The sequence below is a fragment of the Tubulanus polymorphus genome, chromosome 9 (assembly GCF_964204645.1).
Source record: "Tubulanus polymorphus chromosome 9, tnTubPoly1.2, whole genome shotgun sequence".
Lineage (NCBI taxonomy): Eukaryota > Metazoa > Nemertea > Palaeonemertea > Tubulaniformes > Tubulanidae > Tubulanus > Tubulanus polymorphus.
Window position 1 is genome coordinate 15,780,307 of NC_134033.1, and position 27,740 is coordinate 15,808,046.

The 27,740-nt window shown below is 40.1% G+C and overlaps 3 protein-coding genes across 6 annotated transcripts; 1 reads left to right on the top strand and 2 right to left on the bottom strand.

Annotated features, from left to right (window-relative positions):
• Positions 1-227: 227 nt before the first annotated feature.
• Positions 228-15,944, top strand: LOC141910472 (protein FAM43A-like). 4 transcript variants are annotated; one of them, XR_012619900.1, is made up of 3 exons: positions 2,471-2,684; positions 12,023-13,452; positions 13,692-15,944. XR_012619900.1 is itself a non-coding variant. In XM_074801164.1 (3 exons), the coding sequence occupies exons 2-3, from the start codon at positions 12,163-12,165 to the stop codon at positions 13,258-13,260; spliced, it is 1,005 nt and encodes a 334-aa protein (XP_074657265.1). In that variant the 5' UTR covers positions 2,471-2,684; positions 12,023-12,162; the 3' UTR covers positions 13,261-15,944. The 4 variants fall into 4 exon arrangements, 3 of the variants coding, with proteins under 3 accessions (XP_074657264.1, XP_074657265.1, XP_074657263.1); XM_074801164.1 differs by having other exon boundaries at positions 12,023-13,143; positions 13,237-15,944; XM_074801163.1 differs by lacking the exon at positions 2,471-2,684 and adding an exon at positions 228-825 and having other exon boundaries at positions 12,023-15,944.
• Positions 15,915-24,342, bottom strand: LOC141910617 (sucrase-isomaltase, intestinal-like). Its single transcript, XM_074801311.1, has 22 exons — positions 23,922-24,342; positions 23,567-23,817; positions 23,336-23,487; positions 22,907-23,075; positions 22,490-22,586; positions 22,220-22,332; positions 22,008-22,133; positions 21,252-21,383; positions 20,824-20,931; positions 20,183-20,299; positions 19,867-19,951; positions 19,335-19,452; positions 18,811-18,944; positions 18,429-18,463; positions 18,153-18,272; positions 17,902-18,050; positions 17,703-17,787; positions 17,227-17,283; positions 16,857-16,978; positions 16,659-16,747; positions 16,363-16,577; positions 15,915-16,041 (listed from the first exon to the last, which is right to left on the bottom strand). The coding sequence occupies exons 1-22, from the start codon at positions 24,340-24,342 to the stop codon at positions 15,979-15,981; spliced, it is 2,958 nt and encodes a 985-aa protein (XP_074657412.1). The 3' UTR covers positions 15,915-15,978.
• A 1,485-nt stretch (positions 24,343-25,827) lies between these two features.
• LOC141911127 (galactoside alpha-(1,2)-fucosyltransferase 2-like) lies at positions 25,828-27,145 on the bottom strand. The gene has a single exon (XM_074802090.1). It carries the CDS (start codon positions 27,100-27,102, stop codon positions 25,942-25,944), a length of 1,161 nt encoding a protein of 386 aa, XP_074658191.1. The 5' UTR covers positions 27,103-27,145; the 3' UTR covers positions 25,828-25,941.
• Between the last annotated feature and the right edge of the window lie 595 nt (positions 27,146-27,740).

Here is a 27,740-nt window from a genome sequence, read left to right on the forward strand (position 1 = left end):
TTCGCCATTGATAAAACACTATATCCGCGTTGTGGCGATAATGCACAAAAATGATGCGAAAATTAAGTCCGAAAATGTTTCCTTAAGCTGGTAGTTTTTTCAACGTTTCGGCTATATCCTGATAGTCATCTTCAGGATAGTCTCGAAACATCGAATAAAATACCAGCTCAACGAAACATTTTCGGACTTTTTTTCGTCATTATTGTGGGATTCTCGTTATATTCTAGTATTGCATAGTTTGGACTACTACTCGCGGACAATGTTCTACCATCTATTGTCATCGGTAACAATTTGGAACCAAATCGACGTAAACATCATAATAACAAATTAACGCAATTAACTAATTAACGTAATCAACTATACTTAGATGTAGAAATAATTAGTTGATTAACTGTGCATCAAACGGATTCTGTTTTGGCGGTTAGCGCGGCGGCGCTGAGCGGAGGATGATCTGTGACTTATTCATCAAACAAAGACACTAGTGTTTGATGAGATATTCAGTTGCTCATGAGACACGAGAGCATCGAGACTTCACAACCTATAGATTACACAGCAAGGATTCGGGGTCATTCAGACATCTACGCGCAACAAGAACTTCGGGACATTGAGACATCACATCTATAGTTTAGATCTACGTACAACAAGGAGCCAGGGACATTGATACATCAAATGTATAGCTTAAACCTACATACATCAAGGACTCGGAGTGAGACATCACATCTGTTGAGAAGACCTACATACAGCAAGGACTGACCGGGACATTGAAATATCACATCTAGACTCCATTTTACCGCGAAAACTCCGGGTAAAACTAATCAAGAAACGGTAAGGGATTCATGTTGGTGATTTGTGCCCACTAAATGATACTATTTCTAGGTTAATTGACCCGGCCTCCCTCGTCTACTTACGACGGTACGTATACTTCCGTGTCAAAGACTCATCGCTACTGGAATACCTGTCGTTAATGTTAATACGAGCGTGAAACTTTCACTACCACCGGAGAAGGAAGCGAAACTGTTGTGTAGCCCATGATAGAATAAAATCCTGTATTTAGTTCACGGCAGTACCGTCGTGAATGTCAGCTGTTTCTATTTGAAATGAGTGGCTCTATTTAGGGGTGGATTTAGAAGGTGGTCTCGTGGACCCCTTCTTCCGATTGAGGTGGCCCATTTCATCGAGAAACTGATATCTTTAAAACATACTGCAAATATGACTATCATCCTTGAAGAAATAGCATATTTTCAGTTGCGTTTCTTAGCAAATATCTAATACCGAAGTTGGGATCTCTATTAGTAGCCTATGACAAGAATGCTCGGAAAAATGCATTTTCTTCTTGACCCAAGCCTTCTGAATTTCCTAGATCCGCCACTGCTATTACTATAGTATATACGACTAGGCCTATAGTCTAGTCTATAACGCAGTGTAATACGTAGATGGAATTTAAAAGATGAACCACTTTTGACGAATTTAAAAAGTGTTCATTTGTAAAGTTGTGACCCTGATCTTCCCGCAGAGGAAATTGTTCTCTACCCGGATATTAAAGATCATTTTTAAAATCAATGTTTGTTTTGCAATGAAGTTCCGGTCGTGCACTCATTGCGCTGAATTTTGTTGTCGAAATAGATTTCTGAAAAAAAAGATTATTTATTTTTCGATTTTTCTGTTTATTCAATGATTTTGATAAACATTCCGCAATATCTATTTAAAGTATATTTCATCCTTGTCGCAGGCAATCCACGCGTCTGTTTTAGGGCAATAGAATTTCCTTATTTGGTCAGCGAATTGAAATAGAAACAAATAATTAGATTTCAATTGTCCTCGTTATCTTGACATTTACAGTTATTTGATAATTTACAGTTGCTAGCCGCCATTTTGTTATGGGTACTTTTATGCCATGATTAAGCATTACAGACCGGTCAGTTATAGAAATGAACTGTTTACAAATTCTGATGATGCAAATGACCGGCCGATAAGGAGAAACAAGGTATCATTTCAATTCAGCCTCGGTTTCCATAGACCGAGTAATTGTCTAATTCATTTGAGGAAAGAGAAACCCACAATAACGAAGTCAAACTCATCGAGACAGCGGCAGATCCAGACGCGAGCACGCGGTGCAATTTGTCTCCCGTCGCAATTTTTCCGTGCCCTTTAGCAAAACACAATGGCATTATTCATTTTTCCACCCACAACTAATAAGAGGTAGTCCGCAGCGCATGATTTAGCTTGTTTTGGATACTGAACTTGCCCTTTTTCAGTATATATGCCCTTTTCATTTCTTTGTGCTCAGACTGTCGAAGTCTGCCCTTGGATCCGCCCATGAAATATGAGCTTTACTTTTGATTTCGGCTTTTTTTCTGCGTTCTGCGGATGTGTCAAACAGGTCGCTTCGAGTGTCGTGTTGTCGGTTTAGTCAGTGTGGCATGTCGCGCGCGCGTGACTGCGACAGACAGATATAGAGCCACCACCGACTGTCTCGACACCAGTACCGCGTACTGCAGTACATACACGCGCGCACTAACGGCACAATACTGTATTGATTCACTTTGCAGTACTAAATATCATACGTATATGGGCACTAGTTGATGATATACAATGTATTTGATTAAATACAACAGCGCCGAGTGATTTTAATTCTAAATTGGAAATATTTGTGATTGTGTTATTTAAAGGCTCATCAATGACAGGTAAGGATTCAGTACCTATGATTTCAGGTATTCGTGTGTACACTGCTCGCAGGGCACCTCTCGTATTTACTGGATACTTTCCATTATATTCAAACCACTATAATCTATAGCAAATGTGATATCGATATTTCGAATAATTTACACACATCACGTGTATTTACCAGAATTTCATTTCCATTGAATATTTCCATTGAATGTTTTGATTTTTGATTTTCATTACGGATATGACGTCACCGCTAGAAGTGATAGATCGATATCGCCCGTGTTGTTGTTTTTTAAAGTACGCAGACGGCTCGTGTAACGGGCGTTGACAGCTCTGATTTTTTTCAACCGTCAAATGAAATCTGAATTACGTGTCGTTCGCGGAATACAGTTCGTTATCGAACTGTTTTATTCTGAAGCACGTGTTATTATACATTCTATTCAATGATAATAAACTGTTTATCGGCCTACTAAGTATTTTCCTTCCAAATGTGGATTTAGGGGGATGGACCAAGTGGACTGGTCTACCACCTTCAAAATTCGAATGTGCTTTCCAAAGAGACGGGAAAAATATATTTGATTAATAAATCCAAATGGGCCCTGACCAGAACCAGAAAAGCCCTTTTTGTCATAGATTTCCTGTTGGAGGGGCCCCCATCCCAACAATGTACTCACTATGCCAAACCTGCCCTTATCATATTATAAGTCCCCATCCCAAATTTTCAGCGCCACCCCTTCTCGAAATCAAGGCTAGTTTTATAGACTGGTATTATCGTGGGTTAACTCAATTCGTTTTCAATCGAGTTAGCCCCCGGGTTAATCTAACACTAGTCTATAAAACCGGGCCCTAGATCCGCCCTCGTTGTCTTGTCATTAACAAAGAAAACTATAACTAGAAGGTTTCTCGACTCATAGAAAAATAAGGTTTAGAATATCTAGCTTGACAGGCAATGACGACGGTAATATGAGAGTACTTGTTGGGAAAGATGAAGAATTAAATACGTATATATTTAGTGCGTGTATACGTATGAAAAAGCATTCTCATATTTTATTGATATTGACGTAGCGCGAGCTATTTACTGGGAGATTCTATGTAAATATATATATACCCATTCAGCTTAGCTGTATATTATCAAACCCTCCCCCACATCGACGATGGCCACATCCTGCCGAGATGAAGGTCATTAACCTAAACCGGAGTCGCGCGGGGAAACTTCGCGGAAATAATCGCCATTAGAACAATGGATGTTTATTGATTGTTACGATACGCGTTGATTACACGGAACGAGAAACGTCAGTATTCGTCGTCGTCGTCGCGGAGCCGATCATTTCAAAATTAACGGTCACCGTTTCCGCCTGCGATGACGCATGAACTCATCTGATCTGATCATCAATTTATAACCTTTGACTCATTTCGAAGTTACGAGACTAATCGATAAACTCGTGTGATAGTTCCGAATCTTCCACCTTAAATTCCCCGAGGTTATTTGCAAGAATCTAGACTCGTTCTCGGTAATAGCCCGCGTGGAGTCGAAGATGACAACAGGTTTTCCTGCATCTCACATCTAGATTCTGATCCACGACTGAGGGCTAACAACGTGAAACTCAAGTTTAAAAAGATCTGACCGGAAGTGTACACATGCTGTCTGTATGAGATTGCCAAATAGACACGTGATGTTTATCATTATTATTATTATTTTTATTACTATCATTATCATAATCATCATTGGTTACCATATTTGGTGCCTTATTCAATACGATATTGCGCTGAGGAGTGCGTACATAAAACATTGATACATAATAAAAAGTGCTGATCTAAGATGGTTAGAATTGTGGATATTTTTAAACTATCGGGTAAAAAGTTCCGAAGTATTTGTCCATAAACTTTAAAAGATCTGACACCGTAGTTAGATGGTGAACACGTGAACAGTGCGATTACTCGGTTCGTCATCCACTGGTTTGTGTTTGAAGACTCCTATTTGTCCGCTGCCTGACCCCTCCACCCCTTACACAGAGAAAGCTGCTTTCACCTCATCAATCGCCGGTTCACTGAATTATAACACTATTCATTTATCTATCTGACAATTAGATGAATGTACATCTTATAATTAGTAATGATAAGTAGCTTAAAGATTCGATGAAACGGAAATTGTCGCTGACCTCGGAGTGTATCATCGCGGTCACAGCCTGAAGACAGCACGGCCTCGAACACTTCGTCAGTCGTCAACTACAGTGAATGAGCAACAGGTCCCGTTTAGAGCTGTTGGTTAATTTTACTCTGAATCCAGTTCCACAGTTGTGTGGGTTCATTTTGACTCTGAATCCAGTTCTACAGTTGTGTGGGTTTTGACTTAGGATCCAGTTCCACAGTTGTGTGGGTTCATTTTGACTCTGAATCCAGTCCCAACGTTGTGTGAGTTAATTTGACTCTGAATCCAGTTCCACAGTTGTGTGGGTTCAATTTGACTCTGAATCCAGTTCTACAGTTGTGTGGGTTTTGACTTTGGATCCAGTTCCACAGTTGTGTGGGTTCAATTCGGTCCAAAGTCGTGTGAGTTTAATTTGACTCTGAATCCATGCAGTTCTGCACAGTTGTGTAGGCTTTCGCATTTTTGCACGACGAAATCATTAAATGTAATTCTCCAGATTCCGTTTAGTTTTACGAAGTGTACCTCGTCCATACAAACACTGTTTATTTGTGCTTTAGACAATTTTTCATCAGTAAAAAAACCTCCGCCGCCGCCATACTCAACACACTAATTCATCATCGTTGATGACACACCTGTATTAGATATCATTTCATTACGTGCCGCTCCCAGATCAATTCGATTTTTTCACATGTATATATATATATATATATATATATATATATATATATATATATCAGCATAATCATTATATATATATCAGCATAATCATTATATATATATATATATATATATATATATATATATATATATATATATATATATATATATATATATATATATATATATATATATATATATATATATATATATATATATATATATATATATATATATATATATATATATATATATATATATATATATATATATATATATATATATATATATATATATATATATATATATATATATATATACATCACTTCTATCCTTCTATCACATTGGCAGACGGTATTGGCACGAGATGTGAGACGAATTTATCACGTCAAATTAAATTTGATTTTAAGTAAAATCGTATTTATCCTGGCAAAATAAAAATTTGATTTGGTCTAATCTTTGAATTTAACGCGGTATCAAATTCAAATCGATTTATCAAATCATCAAATCACATCCGGAGGTGATTTGATACGATTTGAAGATGGTTGACTCGCACATTTTTTCGAAAAACTGATAAAAACTGGCCAAAACTTAAATAATATTTCAAAAACATGGTCATCGGACCAATATACATTTTGACTGGTTTTAAGTTGTTAGATTGACTATAGATATATAATAATAATAATATATTTATTTCCACTAAATATTACAATATATCATTACATATTATAAAAATGAAGTTAAATGAAATGGTATGAGAAGGTCTTAGACTGGTCTGAAGCTACTGACCGGTCTGTTATGTGCTGTTATCAGTTTTAGATCGCGGTCTCCGATGTTATTTTTTCGCCGTAGAAAATTCGGCGCAAAAAGATCTGATGAAACCCGTGCTCCTCGGATCGGTTACCATGGCTACCGACGACAGACGATGTTCGTTTGGCGGCTGAAGATTCGTGTTTGTTGAAAGTGTCGTTTTCCCCGTAATCCCTACGCATGCGTGTCGCGATGCCGGTGATAAATTAATTGTGGGTGTAAAAATACATCACGGGCACGGATTCTTTCGTCGCCGAAATAGAGCAACTCGCGGAAGCGCCCGCGGAGCCCTCCCTCGAAGAGTGGAAATTACCTAAATTGACTCTCAAGGTTTTGATCTATTCTGGGAAAGTTACGCGGCTTTGATAGATTAAGTCCGTGGTCGTCCTTATCAGGGCCGTCGGATTCAAGGTCACGTAAACAGATTTCTATAATCAATGAAAACACATGTTCCAAGCCTAATTTGCAATTGAAAACGATGCGTTTCAACAGCAAAACCTGTCCTTTAAGCCACTCTGACACTAACCTTAAGAATGGTTTTTTCAAGATTCCGTATTAAGAGGCAGTGAAAAGACTAACTCTTGAAGGTCTTGTATAAGACCCACGTAACCCCCTCGACATAACGTCGGAACACGTAGGGTCGTTCATAACCGGTAGTCGGAATGGCGAATCAAGGCATCGGTTCGAACCCGCCCAATTTCTGGCTCTGAGTAACATTCCAAAGAATGAAATATCTTAAAATGCCCCCAGGTTCGCACGAAAATTGCATCTTTATTTTTTTTCGATCTTAATTTTTTCCTAATCCTAATCCTAACCCTTCATCTTTGTGCGCATCGGTCAATTTCCCTTCTAATTTCCTGTGGACCTGTCCCGAATTTCAAAAATGGCACATCTGCTTGTCTTGGGCGGGGGGGGGGGGGTGTTGAATTAATTCTGAATTAATCGTGTGTGAAATCTCCACCGGGTATGGGTTAAATAGGGACGTACAACCTTTACGGAAGCGGGCCATGCAGTTATCTATTGATAATACCGCGTTTTAATCTGCATAGCCGATCACCTAATGTTGATAAGACTGATAAGTGTAAGGCCATCCCTTCCAATCATATCCATATATAACTGTACATATATATAACTGTGGCTGTAAACATTGGGAATATAAATGAACGTGATATAAACAAAATCCTTTGTAGGCTACAAATTTTGAAATGAAGAATCAATCTGACGATTGTCTCTGGCGAAAGATAAAAACCTCGTTTCGACTTTGAGACTAAATTGGTTGATATTTCATCGTGTTTCGTCGCTCAACGTGTTCTGGCATTACATTATATTAAAACTACAGCGCGCACACTTTATTAGGTTCATGAATAAGTTGCTAATTTATTATCTATTTACATATCAATTTGCATATTTCTAACGGGAACTTTCCAACCCGAGACGACCTACTACTATATTCCCCATGCGTAAATTGTTACGAATCCGCCCGCACTGGAATAACCCGACTAAGGTAACTAGATTGTGCCTGAACCGTGGTTAAATCAGAAAGAATTTCTATCGTAGTTTCTAAATCTTGTGATAAAGATCACGGCGAATGTTTTTGATTTTCGTGGGCCCAGTCTTGAGACGGAGTATACAGTATAATATGGAATCATTTCGCTGTCTAACAAACTGGTCAGATGAGAAATACATAGTTTAACCAAATTAAGCAGAAGAAAGAATGCGGCAGAAAAGAGTATGACATTATTTCAAGAAAGTTATATATACATAAGGAAACATTCTTGGTTTGAATGTTTTAAGACATCCTTATTCTCCAAATACATGTATATCTATTTCGTGAAGTATTTGCGGAGGCAAATAAAGTTGTTAAAGGAAGGGACTGTCAGTGTAAAAATCATGTGTTCACTCATCATTTTAATTGACGGTGGTTCTACATATTACACCGTGGACTCTTAAACTGTTTAAGAGTCCATGATTATACCCAGTGCTAATGATGTTTTTTTTTCTAAATTGAAATTGATCATTAAAATTTTACATTATTGGACGATATTACAAATATAAGTTACGGAAAATGTAACAAGATAACTGGTGTTCCATGTACACGCAGTGTCGAATGTGCGACGTTACTATGTTGGATTTGGATTTTGTGGTTGTTGTTCATATACTTCGAAAAATGACGGACACAAAAATACGACGAACTGACAATCGTTTCTGTGGCAGTAAGAAAAAAACAGGTTTTAACGAAGATAAAGTTTAAAAAGATTTTCTCGTAATGAATGAAGCGCTGTAAATAGTTTAACAACTAGGTGTACAATGCCTCAGGTATTTTTCAATATAACTTTTGAATGAATAAGTATTTCATTAATGGAGGTTAATACACGCGTAGATTATGTATAGGGCCACACGTCTCGAAGTGCGTGTGTATGTTAAATAATCGATATCATACTGGTGACCGATCTTTACTCAGTTTTAGCTGGGTTTTTTATATAAAAACCACACACTTAGAATGAATAGTTCGTAATGCTTATTTGCGCTAAATATTCACTCGAAATTTCAACGTAGGCCCATATCGTAGAAGCCATTTTCTTGATGAACTTGTAGAAAAGTTGAATGAACTACTATGTCTATTTCGATGTGACTTGGGAGGAGCGTTTATCAGGTCTAGCTAGCTCGGTCAGTTTTGATGGTGTTCAGGCAGTGCGAGGGTAGTCTAGGGTTCAGGCTGAAGGGCTGCAGGGTTTAGGCAGTGCGGGGGTAGCCTGGGGTCCAGGCTGAGAGGGTACAAGGTGTAGGCTGAGGGGCTGTACAGGACCGACATAACAGATTGATACTTTCATTAGAGGGTACAAGCCCATCGTGACAAGAAGTACCCTAAATATCATCTTCAATTAACTTCTCCTGAAGTGCATACGATAAAACCGACAGCACTCGGCGGGTGATAAGTGCCTTCAAGCACTCGCTATAATCCACTAATTCGCGCGTCGTATTATCGCAATTACTAAACATGCGAGTGAAACCTCCACAAATTCAATCACCGGTTTAACTATTTATAACGAGACACGTATTAAAGTGTTGCTGATAATATCCGATATCGTCATTAACTGATATTTATTTCCACACGTAAGTGTATTTATTATATCGAAGCCCTGATATCCGGTATATTGAGTATGTACGCGCGGTATGATGAGAGGGGGAGGGGTAGCGATAGGTTATAAATCTGAATGTTGTAATGTGTATAAGGCCGATAAAACCTTAATGTCAACGTCGGTTTAAAATTGCTTGACTTGTTGTGTTCAAATGCCTCTATAACCTGGCACCCTCTTACCTTATCCAGCCTGTTAACAGTAAACCGACCAGCCCGATCACTTGGCTCGGAGTCACAAAACCTTCTCTCATAGTTAGAGCTTATCGTCTGAAGTCATTTTGGTGGGCACGTGCATTTGGGATATTTACACCCATCCCCCAACCCGTCCGTGATATTGACTCTGTCCCAGCATTTACATGACATTTCGAGACACCTGTTTCTGTAAAGTGCGCCTTTGGTTATGGCTTCCTACTTTTACAAATCACAATCCTATCCTAGGTCTTGCTGGAAGGTCGTTCCCAATTATTCGAATTTACCATTCCCATATTCCTGACACCCACACGTGGGTGACCTATGCGCGGAGGGGGCGTTAGATTCTGATATCTATATTCAGTGAAACTCCAGACATGTTTTGTATTCATAACCATTCTCGTATTACGCTTTGGCTGAAGATGCCTGTGTAACTTGAGGTCTGAGAAGAATGATAACCATTGAAGAAACACGCCCGAGCCGTAAAATGATCCCACACTTCGACTAAAAAGTTTCTGAAATATTTCGTTAAGCGAATATCTATTCGGCCTTTCCGATGATAAGTTGTCATCTTCGGGAATGAGAGTAAAAAGAGTCTGAAATGTTTCCTTGAACTCATATTCATTCGGTTCTTCGACTATATCCTTAGTAGTCATTATAGTAGTATTCCAGAAGATAACCATCAGGATAAAGTCGCGAAGTCGAATAGCAAGGAAACATTTCGGACTCGTTTTATTCTTATTGTGGTATTTCATTTTACGCAGAACAACAATTTACAGGAAAGAGAAATGCCAATGTAAAACAGTGATAAAAAACCATATAGATATGACATATATATGGGTTTCTCGGTATCTTTAGGGCGTTTAGTTTCTCTTATTTTTATCGATATTATATGACGTCAACAGTTATTTATAGAATCGAAATATCTATTTTCGGTTAGCTCGATGATTCGATGACTTTGACATGCCTAAGAGAAAAATGCAGAGGTAGATATTCCGTAGGGCTTCAGACGGGGACGTTTTATAGGTTGGTAAATTCAACCTTCTTCGGTACTGCTTCTCAAAGCAGGACTACGACTAAAACAGTTCGGAACTAATATCGACGCCTGAAACAATCACTTTTGAGCAGCTGACCTCTATGCCCGTTTCGAGACTTATGACCAGTTTGTACTTCGGTTTAAACACAAACAAAAAAGTCTGTAAATTCAACGCATCATGCCACTTTATCTGTGCATTGATTTCCGATTTCAAAATCAAACCCATTTTTTCGTTTCCGACTGGTGGTTTCGTGAGGAACACCGAATCAAATGAAATCAATCAAATAAAGATGATGTTCAATCGTATATCATATTTCATAATCAAGACCTTTGGCCATTTTGGACTCGAGTCGTAACCGTGGTGATAGACACGGTAATTTAGGTCGATATCAAGTTGAACGAACGAGTCAATCTCCTCTGATATTTTTGTACAGGCATTCTCTCATGAATGATGTATCTTATGATGTCTTTGTAAAACATTAGCTTTCTTTGTTCACATGCACTTATTTCACAGTTCACTTGTTTGTATCTTATTTCGCCATATGTTTCACTTGTTGTTGTTACATGGAATTTTATATAACGTTCTTCAGTCTATAAATTTTGAGTTGAATATAACAGTAGACTTGCTGATTGGAATCGATTGTAACACAGTCTGTCGGCAGGTGGAGGAGTTAATACCTCCTGTAACACAGCCTGTCGGCATGTGGAGGGGGTTACAGCCTGTCGGCTGGTGGAGGGAGGGGGTCCTGTTAATACCTCCTGTAACACAGCCTGTCGGCAGGTGGAGGGGGTTACAGCCTGTCGGCTGGTGGAGGGAGGGGGTCCTGTTAATACCTCCTGTAACACAGCCTGTGAGGTGGCGAGAAAGGGGGTTAATACCTCCTGTAACACAGCTTGGTAGGTGGAGGGGGTTAATCCTGTAACATACCTCCTGAAGCTACTGGCGAAGAACAATGGAACACGGTTTAATATACGGTTTGTATATTGTACCCAATAATGGACGACACGATCATTGATTTATCAGAGATCGATTTGGAAGATGGAAAGTGAATATCTATATTGTCGACACACGCGGGCGTCTCTCCGGTGAAATATTCTTTCATCTAAATTGCAATAGAACTGATTTTCTTTTTGTTCATGTGTAATTTGATCCAGGGCCCAGTTGTTCCACAATTGTGACGTAATTCTGAAGCATTCGTTGAAAAAAATTAACTCGAATATATCTCAATTTACTGCGGAATTCATGGTCCCTGAAATCTGGCATTTCCATTAGCATTCCAAAGTGTTCTTAATCGCGATGAACTCCGCGAAAAATAGTCAGTTTCAAATGTGTGATTTATCGCTAAAGTAGTTTTTCTTTTTTTCCGTTTTGTAGTCGTGACGTCGCGCGAACCCTCCGAAACCGGAAGCGATAAACAAACGGAAATCGAATATCTCGCTATGTGCCTACAGTGACGACAGCTACAGCGGCGACACTCAGCGGCGGTTGCGCGAAACGAACAACCGGCACACAAAATGAATATCTTCAGACGAAAAACGTTAAAAATCAGCGAAAAAGATCCGACTTACAAAGTGATGTATCTCGGTAACGTGCACACGACGATGATGAAAGGTGAAGGTTGCGTGGACAAACCGGTATCGATTTTATGGAATAATTATTTACAAAATGGCCACTGCGGAACGGAAATGAAACTGACGATTCAATCGTACGGTATGCTCGTGCATACTAAAACACAGGGCTCGACCGAGTATTTCTATCGGTACATGTCGTACTGTATCGCCCATCCTGACTATCCGAAACTGTTCGTTTGGGTCTACCACCATAAAGGTAACAAATTCGGCAAGGTGAACACTCGATGCCACGCGGCCTTGTGTCAAAAGGAATCGAAGGCCAAGGTCATGGCGGTAATGTTGACTGAACGGATATCGTTAGCGGTGAAAGAGTTCACGCGAATGAAACATCGTCAATCAAAAACTCGAGAATGTTTAATGCGTACGAACTCCTGCCCCGTCAATGGCGGCGTCGACGGAAGTATACATCCGTTACGTACGCGCATGCTCAGCACGGGTCACAACTTCCGGCCGAGCAGCGATAAGCTCAAGTCGCCATCTTTAAACGCAATAACGGAAGATCGCGACGGTGAGGAGATAGTCGAGGAAGAGGAGGAGGAAGAGGCGGAAGAAGAGGTGGCGCCACTGGGCAGTTCGCCGTCTGCCAGTCCGCAGTATATTCGCAGACGACCCAGTCGCGAATCCCTCACGAATTTAACCGCCATTTTAGAAGACAAAGAATTAGACCAGGGCGATAACGATAACGTGGTCGCCTACGGGGAGGACAATGTCGATTTCAGCGACGACCCGATGGGCGATTCCCCGGAAGGCTCCGACGGCGGTTCGTCGTCCGATTTGATGATGGATTCGTTGAATTTGATTCCGGGAACGTTGTTAGAGTTCGAAATCGGCAATAACGTGGAGGAGTTGCTACAGGACGCTCAGGTTCAGAATGATCTACAGAATTTAGATATTTCCGACGACGATTCCGACGGGAAGGACGATAATACGTCGAATAATTCGTACGATTCGTTGTAGTGTCCGAAAACACCACGCGGGTGAAGAAAACAGAGGATCCAGTTCCACGCTGAATGTTAACTCTTAACTCAATGTCACCCAGTTCCACAGTTATGAGTTAGAGTTAACACTTTGATAATTGATTTTCAATGAGTTATCTCCGAGTCAAAGCTTAATTCATAACTGTGGAACTGGGATCCTGAATCCAGTTCCACAGTTGTGAGTTAGATTTAATTCGTGAGTTGAAATTAGTTCACAAGCTGAGTCCGACTCGTATCTGAATTCAGAACTATGGAACCAATCAACTTACTGGTTCACCGTTCCACAGTTAACCTCTAACCTCACGGGCCACAGGTGTCCCTAAAATCCTCAATTCTTTGATAGCTCGCAGAACGATTCATAGCTGTAACGAGAAGGGCCAAAATAGCCACAATATATATGAATATATGATTATGTCGCTTTCATATCATCCTTAGGGGGATCATAACGCCTTCGAGTCGACAATCCGAAGACAGTTCGCAATCATCACTCGCTCATAAACATTAAGGCTTCGACGTTCGCCGACGCGAAAAAGTGTTTTGATATTTGGCGACAAGAAGACCATAATAAAACTATAAACGCTGCAGTTCTATAAAATGCTTTTTATTCGTTGCATCGCAATAAATGAATTGCTCGGTTGATGTCGCCGCGCGTTCTCCCTCTCGTCTGTCATAGTCTAAAACCAAAACAGTTCTCAGAAACTAATTACGCGTCTGTTGTTGTTTTTCCTGAATAGCGCGCGCAGTTTCTCGGTGTCGAGTCCTAGCGTGGTTTTTAAGATCGGTGTTCTTCTTATTTTGATGAATACGCGCTCATTAGATTCTTGTCGGTGTGTGGTTTGATAGTCGGGGGATGGTGGTTAGTTATTTCTGGGTGGTTTCTTATTTCTGCGATCTTGGTCGCGCTCTGCTATTGAGATTCTATCACGTAATCTCCCACCTACTCGCGGTTAAACTTTGGCCGTAGTTGATTTCGTCGAGTTGAGAATCAGGGGAAATTGAAAGTCTCTTTCCAGGAGGTGTACACGTATATAAGAAGGAGTTTGACAAGAAATTATCATGGATTATTTCGACGAGTTTCGACTATAAAGAGAAACACCCTGAGGGCCGGAGCTAGCAAAGGTTTCTGAGTACTGCTCAGCTGTGGAAGGGCACCCTATATCGTAAAAAAAACTTTGCAATCTGAGCATGTTTGGGCATCAATTTGGCATTTTGAACTGTTTACTAAAATATAATTGATAAGTTTACCATTTTCGATTATTCAAATTGACCATGTTAATGACTACTACCAGAATTTGAAAAAAGAAGGACACTTCTATAAACGTGAGTACCGCTCAATAGCAGCGGTGGGCTGGATCCGCCCTTGACGCTGCTTTGAAAAAAAATATCTTGAAAAGAATGAATCTGGAACTTAAGTAGCCCTGATATCAGCGTATTAGAGAGAAAGGGAAAGACAGGGAGAGACCGAGGCGGGAAAAAGAGATAGAGGGAGAGAGAAAGAGAGAAAGAGAGAGCTGTAAGATATCGGTTTTAAAATAGAACTCATATATTAATGTATTCACACAATGATAAGTTGCTCACTGCGGATAACGAATAACACAAAATATATTTTTTCTGTAAATTATTAATGAAATTATTTAAATATCGTATTTATATATATTATATTATACTGTGAATATGAATGTGTATTAAAAAAGCAATCATGTTTTGTTCACCTGACTCGCTCGACCTCGTTAAGAGCTGATTGAGGGCAAAACGAATCATTGTCCTCGTAGAAAAAGTCAGACAATCTGTGTTATCCCTCTGTTCATTTTTGTTCTAATCGGTAATACGGGAACGAAGTAGATTTATAGAGACTCTGCAAGGATTCGAATTTGATTAAGTACTGAGACAACGGCGCCCCGTAACCAGAAATTTCGTGTCTATCGAAAAGGAATACTTTTCTAAGAGATTTTGAGAAAAAAAATCTATAGGACTCGAACCCGATATGCCAGTTCTACGAATCGGCAATTACACCGTCGTGCTCTAGTGACTCGAATCTAAACGATGGTTTAATATGTGGCGGGTGGGTGACCATCAGTCAGGTGTACGTGGTGACCCGAATGCGGCGTGTGACTTACTGTGGCAATCGAATCTTTGCAAAGACTGAACTGTTTTTATTACGACGACTACAATTTGGGACTTTCAGCATAGGATAAAAACCGTTATTGAAATTTAATGACGCATATTCGTCGACTCCAGGTGTTAACTATCGGAGTTCTCCTCTATATGTCCAATATTCTAACTCCCGGAGTCCACCTGTATTCGCCCACTATGACTCCTGGAAGAGTCCAGATGCTGTGTTGTACCACGCACTACTGTATAACCACTGTGTGTACATGTACAAACATATAGAATATACAATATATATCAATGTTAATTTTATGAATAAAATTATAATATACGTTTTTCACTGAGACTTCGAAAAGTTTTCGAATCAATTCAATTCAGGATTTTTTTTCCGAGGTCGGACTCGAATTTCGAGAGGGATGTATGCTGGATTTCGGTGGCAACTGACACTCGAGCATTTCCGAGATATCGGTTGCTGGGGGAGATATGCTACAGTCGTTTCGTAGGTAGCACAGCGCGAGGGATTGTCTCTCGGCGCTTCGATATATTCTCACAATCTCATTCTCAAATATTCGATCGATTGTCCTTCACTTTATTCATCAATAGTTACATAAAATCATTGAATTCTGATTGAAAATTCGTCGGTTAAAATCACGTTCAAATTACTGATCTCGAGTATCTGAAAATGAAGAGAAATGAAAAATATCATTACATCAGTAGATGTTCGAGTCTTAATAGCAACATTCGATTCACTCATTTGTACATACTGCAGTTCAGAAATAAATGTCTTAGAAATGCCGAAATGTTTCCTTGAGCTAGTAGTTTATTCGACGAAGAGGACAAAGGTTATAGTAGAAATGTTGAATAAGCTACTAGCTAAAGGAAACATTTCGGACTCTCTGTCTTTTAATGTTGTATTGCTTTTTTTTATATGTTGTCGTTTCAACACGGGAAAAGTGTTTCGTCGGTAGGAAAAGCTTTTTCATCGTCGCCTACGAACCTTTTTATCGAAGTGATGACTGGTCCAGTTGTTACCGTTTACTGAAATCTGCGATATCGATCTGTTGTTCAATCCGACGACCTTCACCGATCCAACCGTCAACTTGCGGGCGCCGAGGTAGCCATCTTTAATCAATTGTGACGTCAGCAATATCCCGTTTCCGCTGCGACTGGCCTTGTATTCGACGTACATGAATTTGTCGCCGTCTATAGAATCTAAACATCAAAACATCCGCCATTTTTTTAATGATCTTATCAAAATTCAAAATTTGAATTCACTTTAGCGATGATGCATACCGATTGATTCGCCATCATCCCAGTAGAGGGAGCCAGTAGCGCGTTCGTTTTCGTCCAACACGAAGACGATTCTGAACGGATTTTGACGACTGAAGAAAAATAAATAGGAGGAAATAATTGATTCTATAGATAGTAAAGATTCTGGATTCTACAACTGATAACGGATACATGACGGATAGAATACGATAATTTGATCACCTTTTGGCTGTCGTTCTGGCGGGATCTTGCGTCGGTATCACGTGACCACCGCGGAACCACAGAGGGATGAAATGCCAGGGAGCGAAAATATTCTTAGTCTCTTTTCTGCCGCCGTACTCACCCTGGAAAATAATCAGACACAATTGAAAGAATATTGGTAATGGCAGATCTCAGATGTTTCTATTTCTTATTATAATGCGGCGAAATTATGAAAATTCAAAGGGTGTTTTCAATGAATGAAATGAAAATCGTTTTGTCGAGAACGCAGGACCAAGTTCCACAGTTAAACATTCTGAGTTAACTGTAACTCATCTTGTGGGCTAGAATAAATTCGATGAATGTGTAACCATTTGGAGTATCATTTACGTACGTCGTAGTAACTGTACCATCGTGAATCAGGGAAGTATACGTCAATGTTAAACGTGTCCTGCATAGAAAAAGAAAGAGAAAGAAATATACGAAATATGGGTATAAAATATCTGTTTCTCCATCAGATAAATTCGATTGGTTTAAATCGACACATTATTTCGTGTTTTAGTTTGGTCGTGCGTGACGATCCAGATCTATTGCGATCTTTTTCAATAGGATAGGAATGACACAACTCCATGAAATATCTATAGGATCATAAAGAGCTTTTTTAACTCTCTCGAAGGCGAATATTTTTTTTAAGAACGTTGAATCACTTCTTCGCATTTTCTCTCAATCTGCCAAAGCTAGCGAGTGTGCATTTAAACAGGAATATGAATGGGGCTGAATATTACATCGTGAAATATTGAAGGACCGTAAGAGCGTTAAACAGGTACACTCTAATCGCTGTCACCTCATATTATTCGGTTTTGCACTAACCGGATAAACAACTGGACTGATCATGAATCCTGCGCCCCACATAAACTGATAGTTTAAATCGTATGTTTTTCGATCTGCCGGAAACCTTAAAAATGAATATAAAATGGATATGAAAAGTAACTATCAACTAACTCAATTCATTTGCTTTCCGAAGAATATCTCAAATGAACTGATGATATGTTTGAGGAATTACTCTTACTCGTGGTAAAGCGGTCGTACGACGGAAGAACCGGTCACGTGGGCTTTATAGAACAACGTGTACAAATACGGCAACAATGTGTATCGAATACGTAACGTATCCCTGGCAACGCCGGCGAAATAGTCTCCCCACGACGTGGGATCTTGTGGCTGAAAATATGATTAAAGAGGCGTTTGAAAACTCGGATACGGTGTGGAGTGTGGAGTGAGGTGGACCCGGTGTGTGGATTGAGGTGGACTCGGTCTCCTTACCCTGTTTTCGTATCCCAGATTGTGGTTTCTTGAAAACGGATAGAAGGCTCCCAACTGTTGCCAACGGTTGCACAGATTACGTTCGGAATGTCGGATGAAACCACAAATATCAGCTCCGATCTACAAAAACAAACACATCGATAATTCTACGGATGTATTGTGATATTTTTGGCACTCTGTTGCAACCGTATTTTTCACTTTTTCTTTGAAGATTTGAAAAACGATGCACGTATGGAGTTTCCCTTGAACTGTTAGATAATACAAATGAATGCTTACGAACGGAATACCAAAGTGTGTATATTCCATCATACCTATAAATAGATCAGGAAATGTAAGAAATCAGTTACACAGTTTTTAATTAAGATTTTGACTGACTCGGAGTTAACTCATCAAAAATAATCAAGACCCAGTTCCAAAATTATGAGTTAAGATTTGACTCTGAGTTAACTAATGGAAAATTAATTGATCATAACTCAGAGTTAAAACTCTAATTCACAACTGTCGAACTGGACCCTGAATCCAGTGAAATCTTTGCTCAGATCTCTGGAACTACTGGAACCCGGTTTCGACCCAAGAGTTAACTCTAATTCACAACTGTAAAACTGGGTACTGGTTTACAAAAAAGAATCAATATTTTTTGATATAAAAGAATTCTAACCGATGATGGACGCTCTGAGACTCTCCCACGTGCTCCAGTTGTCTCCCAGCCAATGAGCGATGTATTTACCAACACCGGGGAATGTCGACCTCGACAGGACAATACTCCGTTTACCAGTGGCCTTGCGGGCAGCACTAGAAAAAAAGAAAAATTCTTTTGTGGAAAATTGATTTTATTTGATAAAGTTAGATTTATCATAAATGATATATTCTTTACTCGGTCGAAATTATGGCCCGATTTATAAGTTTGACATCTCTTAAAATTAAGCAATATAAAGGAACATGAACGAAGTCAATCGGACACGTGCTGGGACCTGACGTCACCGTATGAGCAAGAGCCAATCAGACACGAGATTTTACCTACACCACAGCGGACGCTATCACTAGGATATTTGACCAAGAGCTGAATTATTTCATTTTCGATGATTTAAAGATTCAAATCTTATATTGTTAACTCACACCTGTGCAACTGGGTTCTGGTTAATGCGACGTTGCGGTGACAGCCGGGCATGAGTTGGTACTTACATCAAAGTTGGCGGGGCTTGACTCCAGCCGTACAGACTGTGTACGTCATAGTGTCGGCTCAATCGATGCATGTGTTCAGGACAAAGTGTTTTATAATGTAAAACCGGACCGTAAATCTCTGTAAGAAATACGTACAGAATTAGTAGCAAGTTTGGTTCATAGCATTTTTGATTTATTTTCGAATTGATTTAAGAATATTTCAAAATGAAACGTTGGACAAACAAGATAACTTAAAACCTTAAAAGCCCTGGGCCCAGTTGCACAGTCCAAAAGTGTTCTTACATCGTATGACTGGTCTTAAGTTGTTACGTAGATTAGTTGTAGAACTAAGATGGTGTTAGGTGGTCTTAGACTGTGACGGTCATGTAAACAGCCCCAGAAGCCCAAACTCTCGCATTCATACACATTCATATCCATGTGACAGCCAAATAACTGATATCGTCATTTTCAATGATTCATATTCAATCATGGCGTCATCAAGATTCGGAATTTGGGTCAAGTTTTAACTGTAGTAATTTGAGTATTAACTTACTGGGGAAGTACGGAGGATTGTTCCATTTGTTCCACGGACAGCCATCTTTTGTGCCCCAGTAGAAATTCGCCGGTTCGTTCATATCCTTGAAATAGAGAAAAAGAATAATTACAATGATGATAAAAATAATAATAACAATAATAATTGTAAAAATGATAATAATAATAATAATAATTGTCATTTATATAATGCAGGTATCCTAACGTCCAGAGTTAGTTCAAATGCGCTCCAAATTTGATATTTTTGGTAAAAAAGTAGTAATTTAATCAATTTATAATCTCTTTATTCACATAAAGTATCAGCAGCGATTACTTACAATCCAGAGACCGTCGTACTGAATCGTGTTATGAAATTTAGTACATTGATCTATCCACCATTTTTCGGCGTCGGGATTCGTGAAGTCCGGATAGTACACATTGGTCGGGGGCCATACCTATAATACATCGAACGGTAGCAGTCATGATTTATTATTTTACGTAAGCTTTGTAACACTAGTTCCATATAGTTATGGCTAAATCTCACTAAGTTTGACTCTACACTAAAACGAAGTGTCCCTGGTTAAAGTTAGTAAATTGCCACTGGTCCTGAATATTGTTCTGAATTGAAGAAGTGCCATCGGAAATAATCGAAAAAATGCTCTCTGAAACAGAGGACCTGGGCCAGCAACCTGAAACTGGGTCCTGGGAAAAAAAAACTGATGAATTTCTCCACCAGTCCGGCGGTGACTTATCTCCATTTAAATGAACGAAATGGTACTAGCACAGAGAACCACAGGGACTCGTATCAGAGTTGTAGGTAGTGTAAAAACGATAATCTGTTAATCCTGTGTCTATAATGTATATACATCATAGACACTGGTTTTACAGATTTTATCATGTTCACGTTGATCTGATACGAGGAGCCCCTGTGTAGAGAACTAGCCGGTACTGGACCCAATGGAACTAATCAGTTTCTCACCTTGCCTTCAACAGAAGTCCTGTTATCAGCGTGTTTCACCCAGACGTCCAGTTTTTGACCTTCGATAAACGGTTTGTAATTCGGTTCACCGATCGCTATTGCCGGATCCTACGAAACAAAAAACTTTTACGGTGAAAAAAGATCGTTCATAATTAGATGGTAGAAGTGTTTCAAATGTGTATCCATCCTTCAAAGATCGGTCGATGCGAACAGGAAAATGGGGAACTGCCAACGCTACTGCGGCGAGCAAGGATCCACCAGGTGTCGCTAGTAGTTACTCGGCCATGTACGTTCAATGTCTTCATACATTTCAGTTAAAATCGAATTCAAACTTTTCTCTTAAATGAATCATTTAGTAACGCACACTATACCATAAACTGATGTTAGGTCGAGTGCGGATGAGTAATTTTACTAAGCCTGATATTTACCAGTATAGCAATGAATCGCATGCCCTTACTGTGTAACTGTCTGACGTAATCGGGTAGTCCGGCGTAGGTTTGATGATTGTAGGTAAAATCTAAATTCCTATCCATATAATCAATATCTCCAAATATATAATCCTACAATTAAAAGTAAACATGAATACCGCAAAAAGAATGGATGGAGTCTGAAATGTGTCCTTGTAATATTATTGGTATTCCTGAAGATGACTATTAGGGAATAATAGTCGAAATGTCGAATAAACCATTAACTCAATGAAACATTTTGGACACTTTATCACCTTATGGGATACCGCCAATGCTATTGTGGCAAGCGAGGATTCCACAAGGGTCGCTAGTGGCACTGGGTAACCGGGCTTTAATTACTTCTAGATTTCAATCGAATTCGAGTTTCTCATTAGTGAATCAATTTTCAGTGAAATCTATTTCATAAAGCGTGTGAGAAAGCGGATCATATATCCATTTGATGACTCGTATGATAATTCTAGAATTTGGAAGCCTTAAGATTAAAGTTAAACGTTCAAATTTTATCCAAAATGAACTGAATTTCGTTACGAATGAAGAAGTGTTTTGTGGCGCCACTTGGTTGGTGGCGGTATCGCATTGCGGGATTTTATATCATCTTTACAACACGTACTCGGAGTGTTTCATCATTGGTTAATATACACACGTGTAAATGCCCAATATGTTTCAGGCATTATGTTTGAAACATTAGAAAGTAAATAGATGGTGGAAATAACTAACGTGCGGAATGTCGTATTTTTCCATGGCGTTGATCGTGTTTTTCATATTATCCAACGTGTGGTAGCCAAAATTAGCAAGAGAGAATCCAAGTGACCAGTACGGTGGCATAAACGGCAGTCCGACCGCCTGAAAATTGAATCATCAAAAATCGACCAATGAGAATCGCAGATACGGCCGATCGACCAATGAAATCGCTCGATACTACAACTCACGGATGTGTATTCCTGAACGAGCGCTTCCGGGTTTTCAGCCAATAGGATGTAAAGATCTAGCACGCCACCTATTGTGCGGTAAGTGAGGGCCGGCGCCGGCATCAGAGTTACATCTGGATATCAACAGCAGACAAAAAATCACAGGGCGTTACCTAGGATACTGGGTTAAATCTTTGATTTTGGATCCCCAGCTATCGTGACGAGCCCCTGCGCAATACATTATGATTATCATTTAAATTGTAACAAATTTTGATATTTCCGAACACTGACCTTGAGCGTTAGAGTTGAGGAACAAAACCCCGTGCGCCTTGCCGCCATTTTCAATCACCCAATAGTAAGGATGAACTCCGTATAGATTTCCATTATCCTGAAAAATAGATTCTGTCCAATAGAAAATAACAATCATTTCGTTCTTCTCATTTGATAAAAGCACCACACGCAAAGTGAGACACTCGGATCCGCGGTTCTGAGACACTGATCTGACGTGGAAGGAAGGATAGTTAAACTTATTGGAACTGAATTTTTGAATAATAAATATAGCTGCAAAGCAGCGATAAAGGGTTTTCTGCACTGCCTTGTTCGTTTACTTGTTCTTTGTGTCGACCACGATTGCGTGTATGCTGATGCACCACGCTATTGAAAATGAAGGGGATTTAGAATCTATTTTCGTTGAAATTCGATGCTTACCGATGGTGGTTGATCGCGTGTGTACATTCCCCACGATTTCCAGTTCAAATCGTGTTTAAACGTATGGTGTAAATGCTCTCCGAATCCGTACACATCGCTAGATGGCAGACGCGTCGCTATCTGCAGGAATTGATCTTCGAACACGAGTCCACCGATCGTCGTATCAAACCTGTAAATATCAGGCCTCTATTATTAATATTTCCGCGTTATTTGTTCATCCGTCTGCAGTGTGGAGATAACTAGTGATGAAACATTCCGAGTCCGTCACGCTGATATATGATCCAACACTTAAAAATGTATTGCTGTAGATGATAATTAGGATATAGTCGAAACTTTGAATACATCAATAGCTTAAGGAAACTTTCAGACTCGCTTGTTGTCCTTATTGTGATATTTTATGTTAGCGTTATCCAGTAGAATCTTACTTACACTGTCGCGCCTGTTGACTTCCTGATGACCTTGAACCCGAATGACGGGTTGTCCGTGAATTCGACCTTGTAGACAGCACTTGTAGCTTTGCGTCCATTCACAGGTCTGATGTGTAGCGGTACCTCAAAACGCGCGCTATGCTTGTCGAAAAACTACAAACGAAATTAGCATAAATTAGCATATTCAAATTTACATATCGCGCTGCATATTGGGAAGATATAAAACCCTGACCTTCACTCTCAGTCTGTTATCGGTTTGAAATTCAACGTCCAATATGACGTCATCGATTGAATTTTCGAACATCGTCAATCCCAACTGGCGTTTCAAATACACCCGATAACCCAGATCGGTGACTTGCGGCGAACCGACCATTTTGTATCCTCGTTTTTTCGGTATGTAACACCAGGGGGCGCCCGACATCGACGATGGTTTAAACATACAGCCCTTTGTGATGCAGTCCGCGTAGGAATCAAGTTTTCCACCTTCGAAAAAAATAACTCATAATCTTGATTAATTTGTATCAGATTATTTTGAGCGTTTGATTTAGGCTCTTATACGCCATCTGTCGGAGACTTACTGAAATTACCTTGCGGAGCGCAGTCGACTCGTTCGGAATCGGGGATATTCTCCTTCGGCCAATTCCGTGAATCGACGAAACACCAGGGTACGTTCGGCGTACCGGTCGGGCACCAGAAACATCCCCGACCGAGACAATCATTCTGTGACGAGCCCTGGTTAGAACAATCGATTCGGTCGTGTTCGGGTATTTCCGTCGGGCAGAAATTACCGCCGGGTTTCTTATTGCCGGGATAGTAACACCAGGGCGCCCCCTGGTGACCGGTTGGACACCACTCGCATCCTCTGTTCTCGCAGCGTTCCTCGGTCGAGCTAGCGTCGTTGGCGAAACAGTCCAATCTACTCGTGGGCTGAATCTCACATTTCGCCGAACCGCCGCGAATGAAGTAATACGACGCGAAGGCGAACAGTAGCAACTTCGCTGCCGTCATGATTCAGAATAATTGGAGAGAGGGAAAACACCTAATATCAGCAGACGGAAAACATCTGGTTGGCTGATAGGGTTTCGATGGTCGGGAGCCGAAACAGCTGCCAGGGTTTTCAGTTTATTTACGCGTAGAAAGAAGATAAGATATGATACAATAAACCATTAAAGCGTTTATTTCGAATTTGGAAATTTGTTTACAGTGTTTTACTAGAATACAATATCACATAATAACAGATTTAATTTATGTTCAGTTATCAATTCGGAACCTATTAAATCTACTTTACATTGTGTACTTTATATTAGTAGACTGATCGTAATCGATAGATTAATATGAAACAGAATCAAATTCACCGAGTCTGAAATATCAAGAGTAACCTGGGTTTAATTACAGGCTGACCTGCCTCTGTCTTCATTCAAACATGTGGCTGTCTGTAGCAGTTCAACCTGCTTGTAACAGGCTGACCTGCCGCCTTGATTCGGCGATTAATTAGAGATAGATGTCGGTCTATAATAAACCAGTTTAGTTATGTTTGGCATCGAGACAATTTCAATGCTTTACCACCACATCCTGCCCACCTCATCCCTACCCCCGGCTGGTTCCTGGCATTTCTAAAAGCAATAGTCTTTATAATATTAATAAGCCTTCATTATACTGAATCATCAGGTATAGTTTAAATAGATATTAGTCTAATATTGATTGAACTACCTTCTCAACTTAGTTGTAGCATGTTTAAAAGATTACATTCCAAATAATTCATTTACTTCTTAAAATCGTGTGACGCCTGACACCATCAAGTGCTGCCGCTATGCTCATCGTTAGCGGAATTTTCATACACTAACAAGAGTCGTCTCTGGCAATCAGTGTAGAGGGCTAACCCTCGATTGCCAGAGTCGACTTACATTAGTGTATAGAAACTCCGCCAACGATGAGCATAGCGGCAGCACCGTACGGTAAAATTTGGCAGCACGTTGATTGCCAGAGCTGACTTACGTTAGTGTATCAACATAACGCTAACAATGAGCATAGCGGCAGCACCTTACGGTACATTGGGCAGCGCGTTGATCCGCATCAAGATACCGATTGCTTACTATCATCATCGATTGCTCATAGGAATAACTGACCTGCGTAAATTGCGCCGGCCTTAGATTTCACTAGACCGTGTGTATCTTATCCGTCGATACAGATTTCAATTACAACATCTACCCCCAAATTTAAAATTCCCCAAACACAAAACCTATCCACCCATTCGCAGGCCCGGTGCCGAACTTTATGAGGGGCAGTTCTATTTCGAGAAAAATGGCACTTTATCACCGTAAAAACGGGCACTTTCTTATTGAAAAAGGGTAGATCTTAAACGAAGTGCCCGGGTACTTCAACAAATTATCTGAGAACTTTTCTTTTTCCAAAAAACATGAAAATTTTATTCAAATTTCGAAAAAATATTGATCAAAATTTTTTGATACAGACTTTTTGAAAATTTAAGCCAGTTCGTTCGCACGGGTCTTGGCACGGGTCTGATTCGTATGATCTATGGGCAACTGGTCCTTCTGGGTTCTTTCTGTTACCGTGAAGGGTCACACACTGCATTATACTTGTTGTATCTTAATCCATAGACTTCCATTTGGGCGGATAGAATTCCGACAGATTCATATCATTGGCAAAATCAGAACCGGGTCGAGCCGGGTATCGATAGTAGACAACTTCACCACCGGCGAGGAACGACGCCCACCAACCGAATGTACCCACCGACATAATGCTGTGATTACAACTCATCAGTAACGAGAAATCCTCGTGTGACGAACGATTCCGCGATATCTTCACCCGACTGATCATTTCCGCATCTTCTTTCGAAGAACGTGTCTTATTATTCCCGCTAGACTTCGAATTAGGCAGCAGGGCAGACGACGGAATAAGATTTTCTTGGACCCACCGAACCGAATCGCTGCATACTATGAATATACAATTCGCGTACTTATTCCAAAAATATCGCATCGCTTTGAGAAAATAGTCCGCGGGTGCGTATTGATATCCGTAATTTTGGAAGTGAACCGACCGTTTTATATCGAGCACGCGGACGTGCACACCGACGAATGTCGTCGTAACGTCGGCGCTATTTTTCAACAAATTCAATTCGATTTTCGCGTGGGTTAAAAAGCGCCGAGCGCTCGCTTCCGATTCGCTTCGTAAACGAAATTCTTTCTTCAAATCGTCGAAATACGGCCAAATATATTTCCACGACTGTCTGTATCCGATAACTGTAATATTCCTGGGCAGAGAAGCGTTCATCTTGCGCCAGAAATCGGGGTCGTATTTACCGTAGGATTTTTCCCAAATCGGACTCCATCGTTTGGCGTACGACCAAACGTTATCGAGCGCGGTCGCCGTGCCCTGAAACAGCTGCAAGATTTCGTCGTTTTCGCCAACGACATGTGTCACGTTCAGCCGCTTGGTGGCGCTGAATCCCAGCGCGTACTCGAATAGTTTGTTGCCCAGACGAGCCATGTAGGTTACGTACACGAGCGGTTTCGAAAATTGAATTTTAGTCTCGGAGGAATTCCTCCAAGTTTCAGTCGAGTTCAGCCGCATTTTTATTGGAGTTGATACCATAGTCGATGGCACTCGAGAAATCTGTAGTGTGATCGATGATTTTTTCATCCTCGCCAAACTTTTTACGATTTTTCCTTTGTTCTTAGCCGACATTCTATTCTCTTCCACCGCATTGCGATGATTAACGCGTCGAGTGCTTTTCGTCTTTATCAACATAATTGATGAGGTCGAACGGAATTCACTGAATACCTTTCTTCTCGTCGTCGGTCCCAGGAATATATGTTTCGATCTATCCAGGCTGCTTGTAGTCTCCTGTGTTAGCGGCAATTCTATCATCTTATGAATGACGTTTCGCCGTGGAGAGTTTTGCCGCAGATAATCTGAGTAGAATTTTATCGTCGTAACGAAGAAAACGCTCGTGATCAACAGCGATACGGACAAACATCGAAATCGCGGCTGGAAAACGAATTAGATAAAACTGTAAATAATGACAGACTTAGAAAAAATGTTTCTCCACCCAGTCCAGGAAGCGATAAGATAAGATAATCTATTAAACTCTAACGAAAACCAAAACTTTTGGTACATAAAGGATTTACAAATCGTCATTTACAAATTGACATAAGAAAAATTGATGCAAACTTGTTGAAGAAAAATTTAATATACAAATATTTCGGGCGCGATAAATCATTAGAAAAAGATAAAAGCTTAGCTTATTTAAGCTTTTTGAGACCAGCATGTATTAATTTAGCAGTTTTTGAAATGGTTGTACCCACAGGGCCCTCTACCATACTATAGTGTACCCAACCGGGTACACTGATACTAGGGTACTTAGTTAAACATGATCCATGCTTTCC

Bases quoted from the DNA above. Each gene is read 5' to 3' on its own strand.
- LOC141911127 (XM_074802090.1), bottom strand. From the start codon at position 27,102: ATGTTGATAAAGACGAAAAGCACTCGACGCGTTAATCATCGCAATGCG.
- LOC141910617 (XM_074801311.1), bottom strand. From the start codon at position 24,342: ATGACGGCAGCGAAGTTGCTACTGTTCGCCTTCGCGTCGTATTACTTC. The intron at 22,333-22,489 runs GTCAGTGTTCGG...GTTGATATCCAG, and splicing joins CCTCAACTCTAACGCTCAAG to ATGTAACTCTGATGCCGGCG. The intron at 19,453-19,866 runs GTAAGTTAATAC...TATTTCTTACAG, and splicing joins CAATCCTCCGTACTTCCCCA to AGATTTACGGTCCGGTTTTA.
- LOC141910472 (XM_074801163.1), top strand. From the start codon at position 12,163: ATGAATATCTTCAGACGAAAAACGTTAAAAATCAGCGAAAAAGATCCG.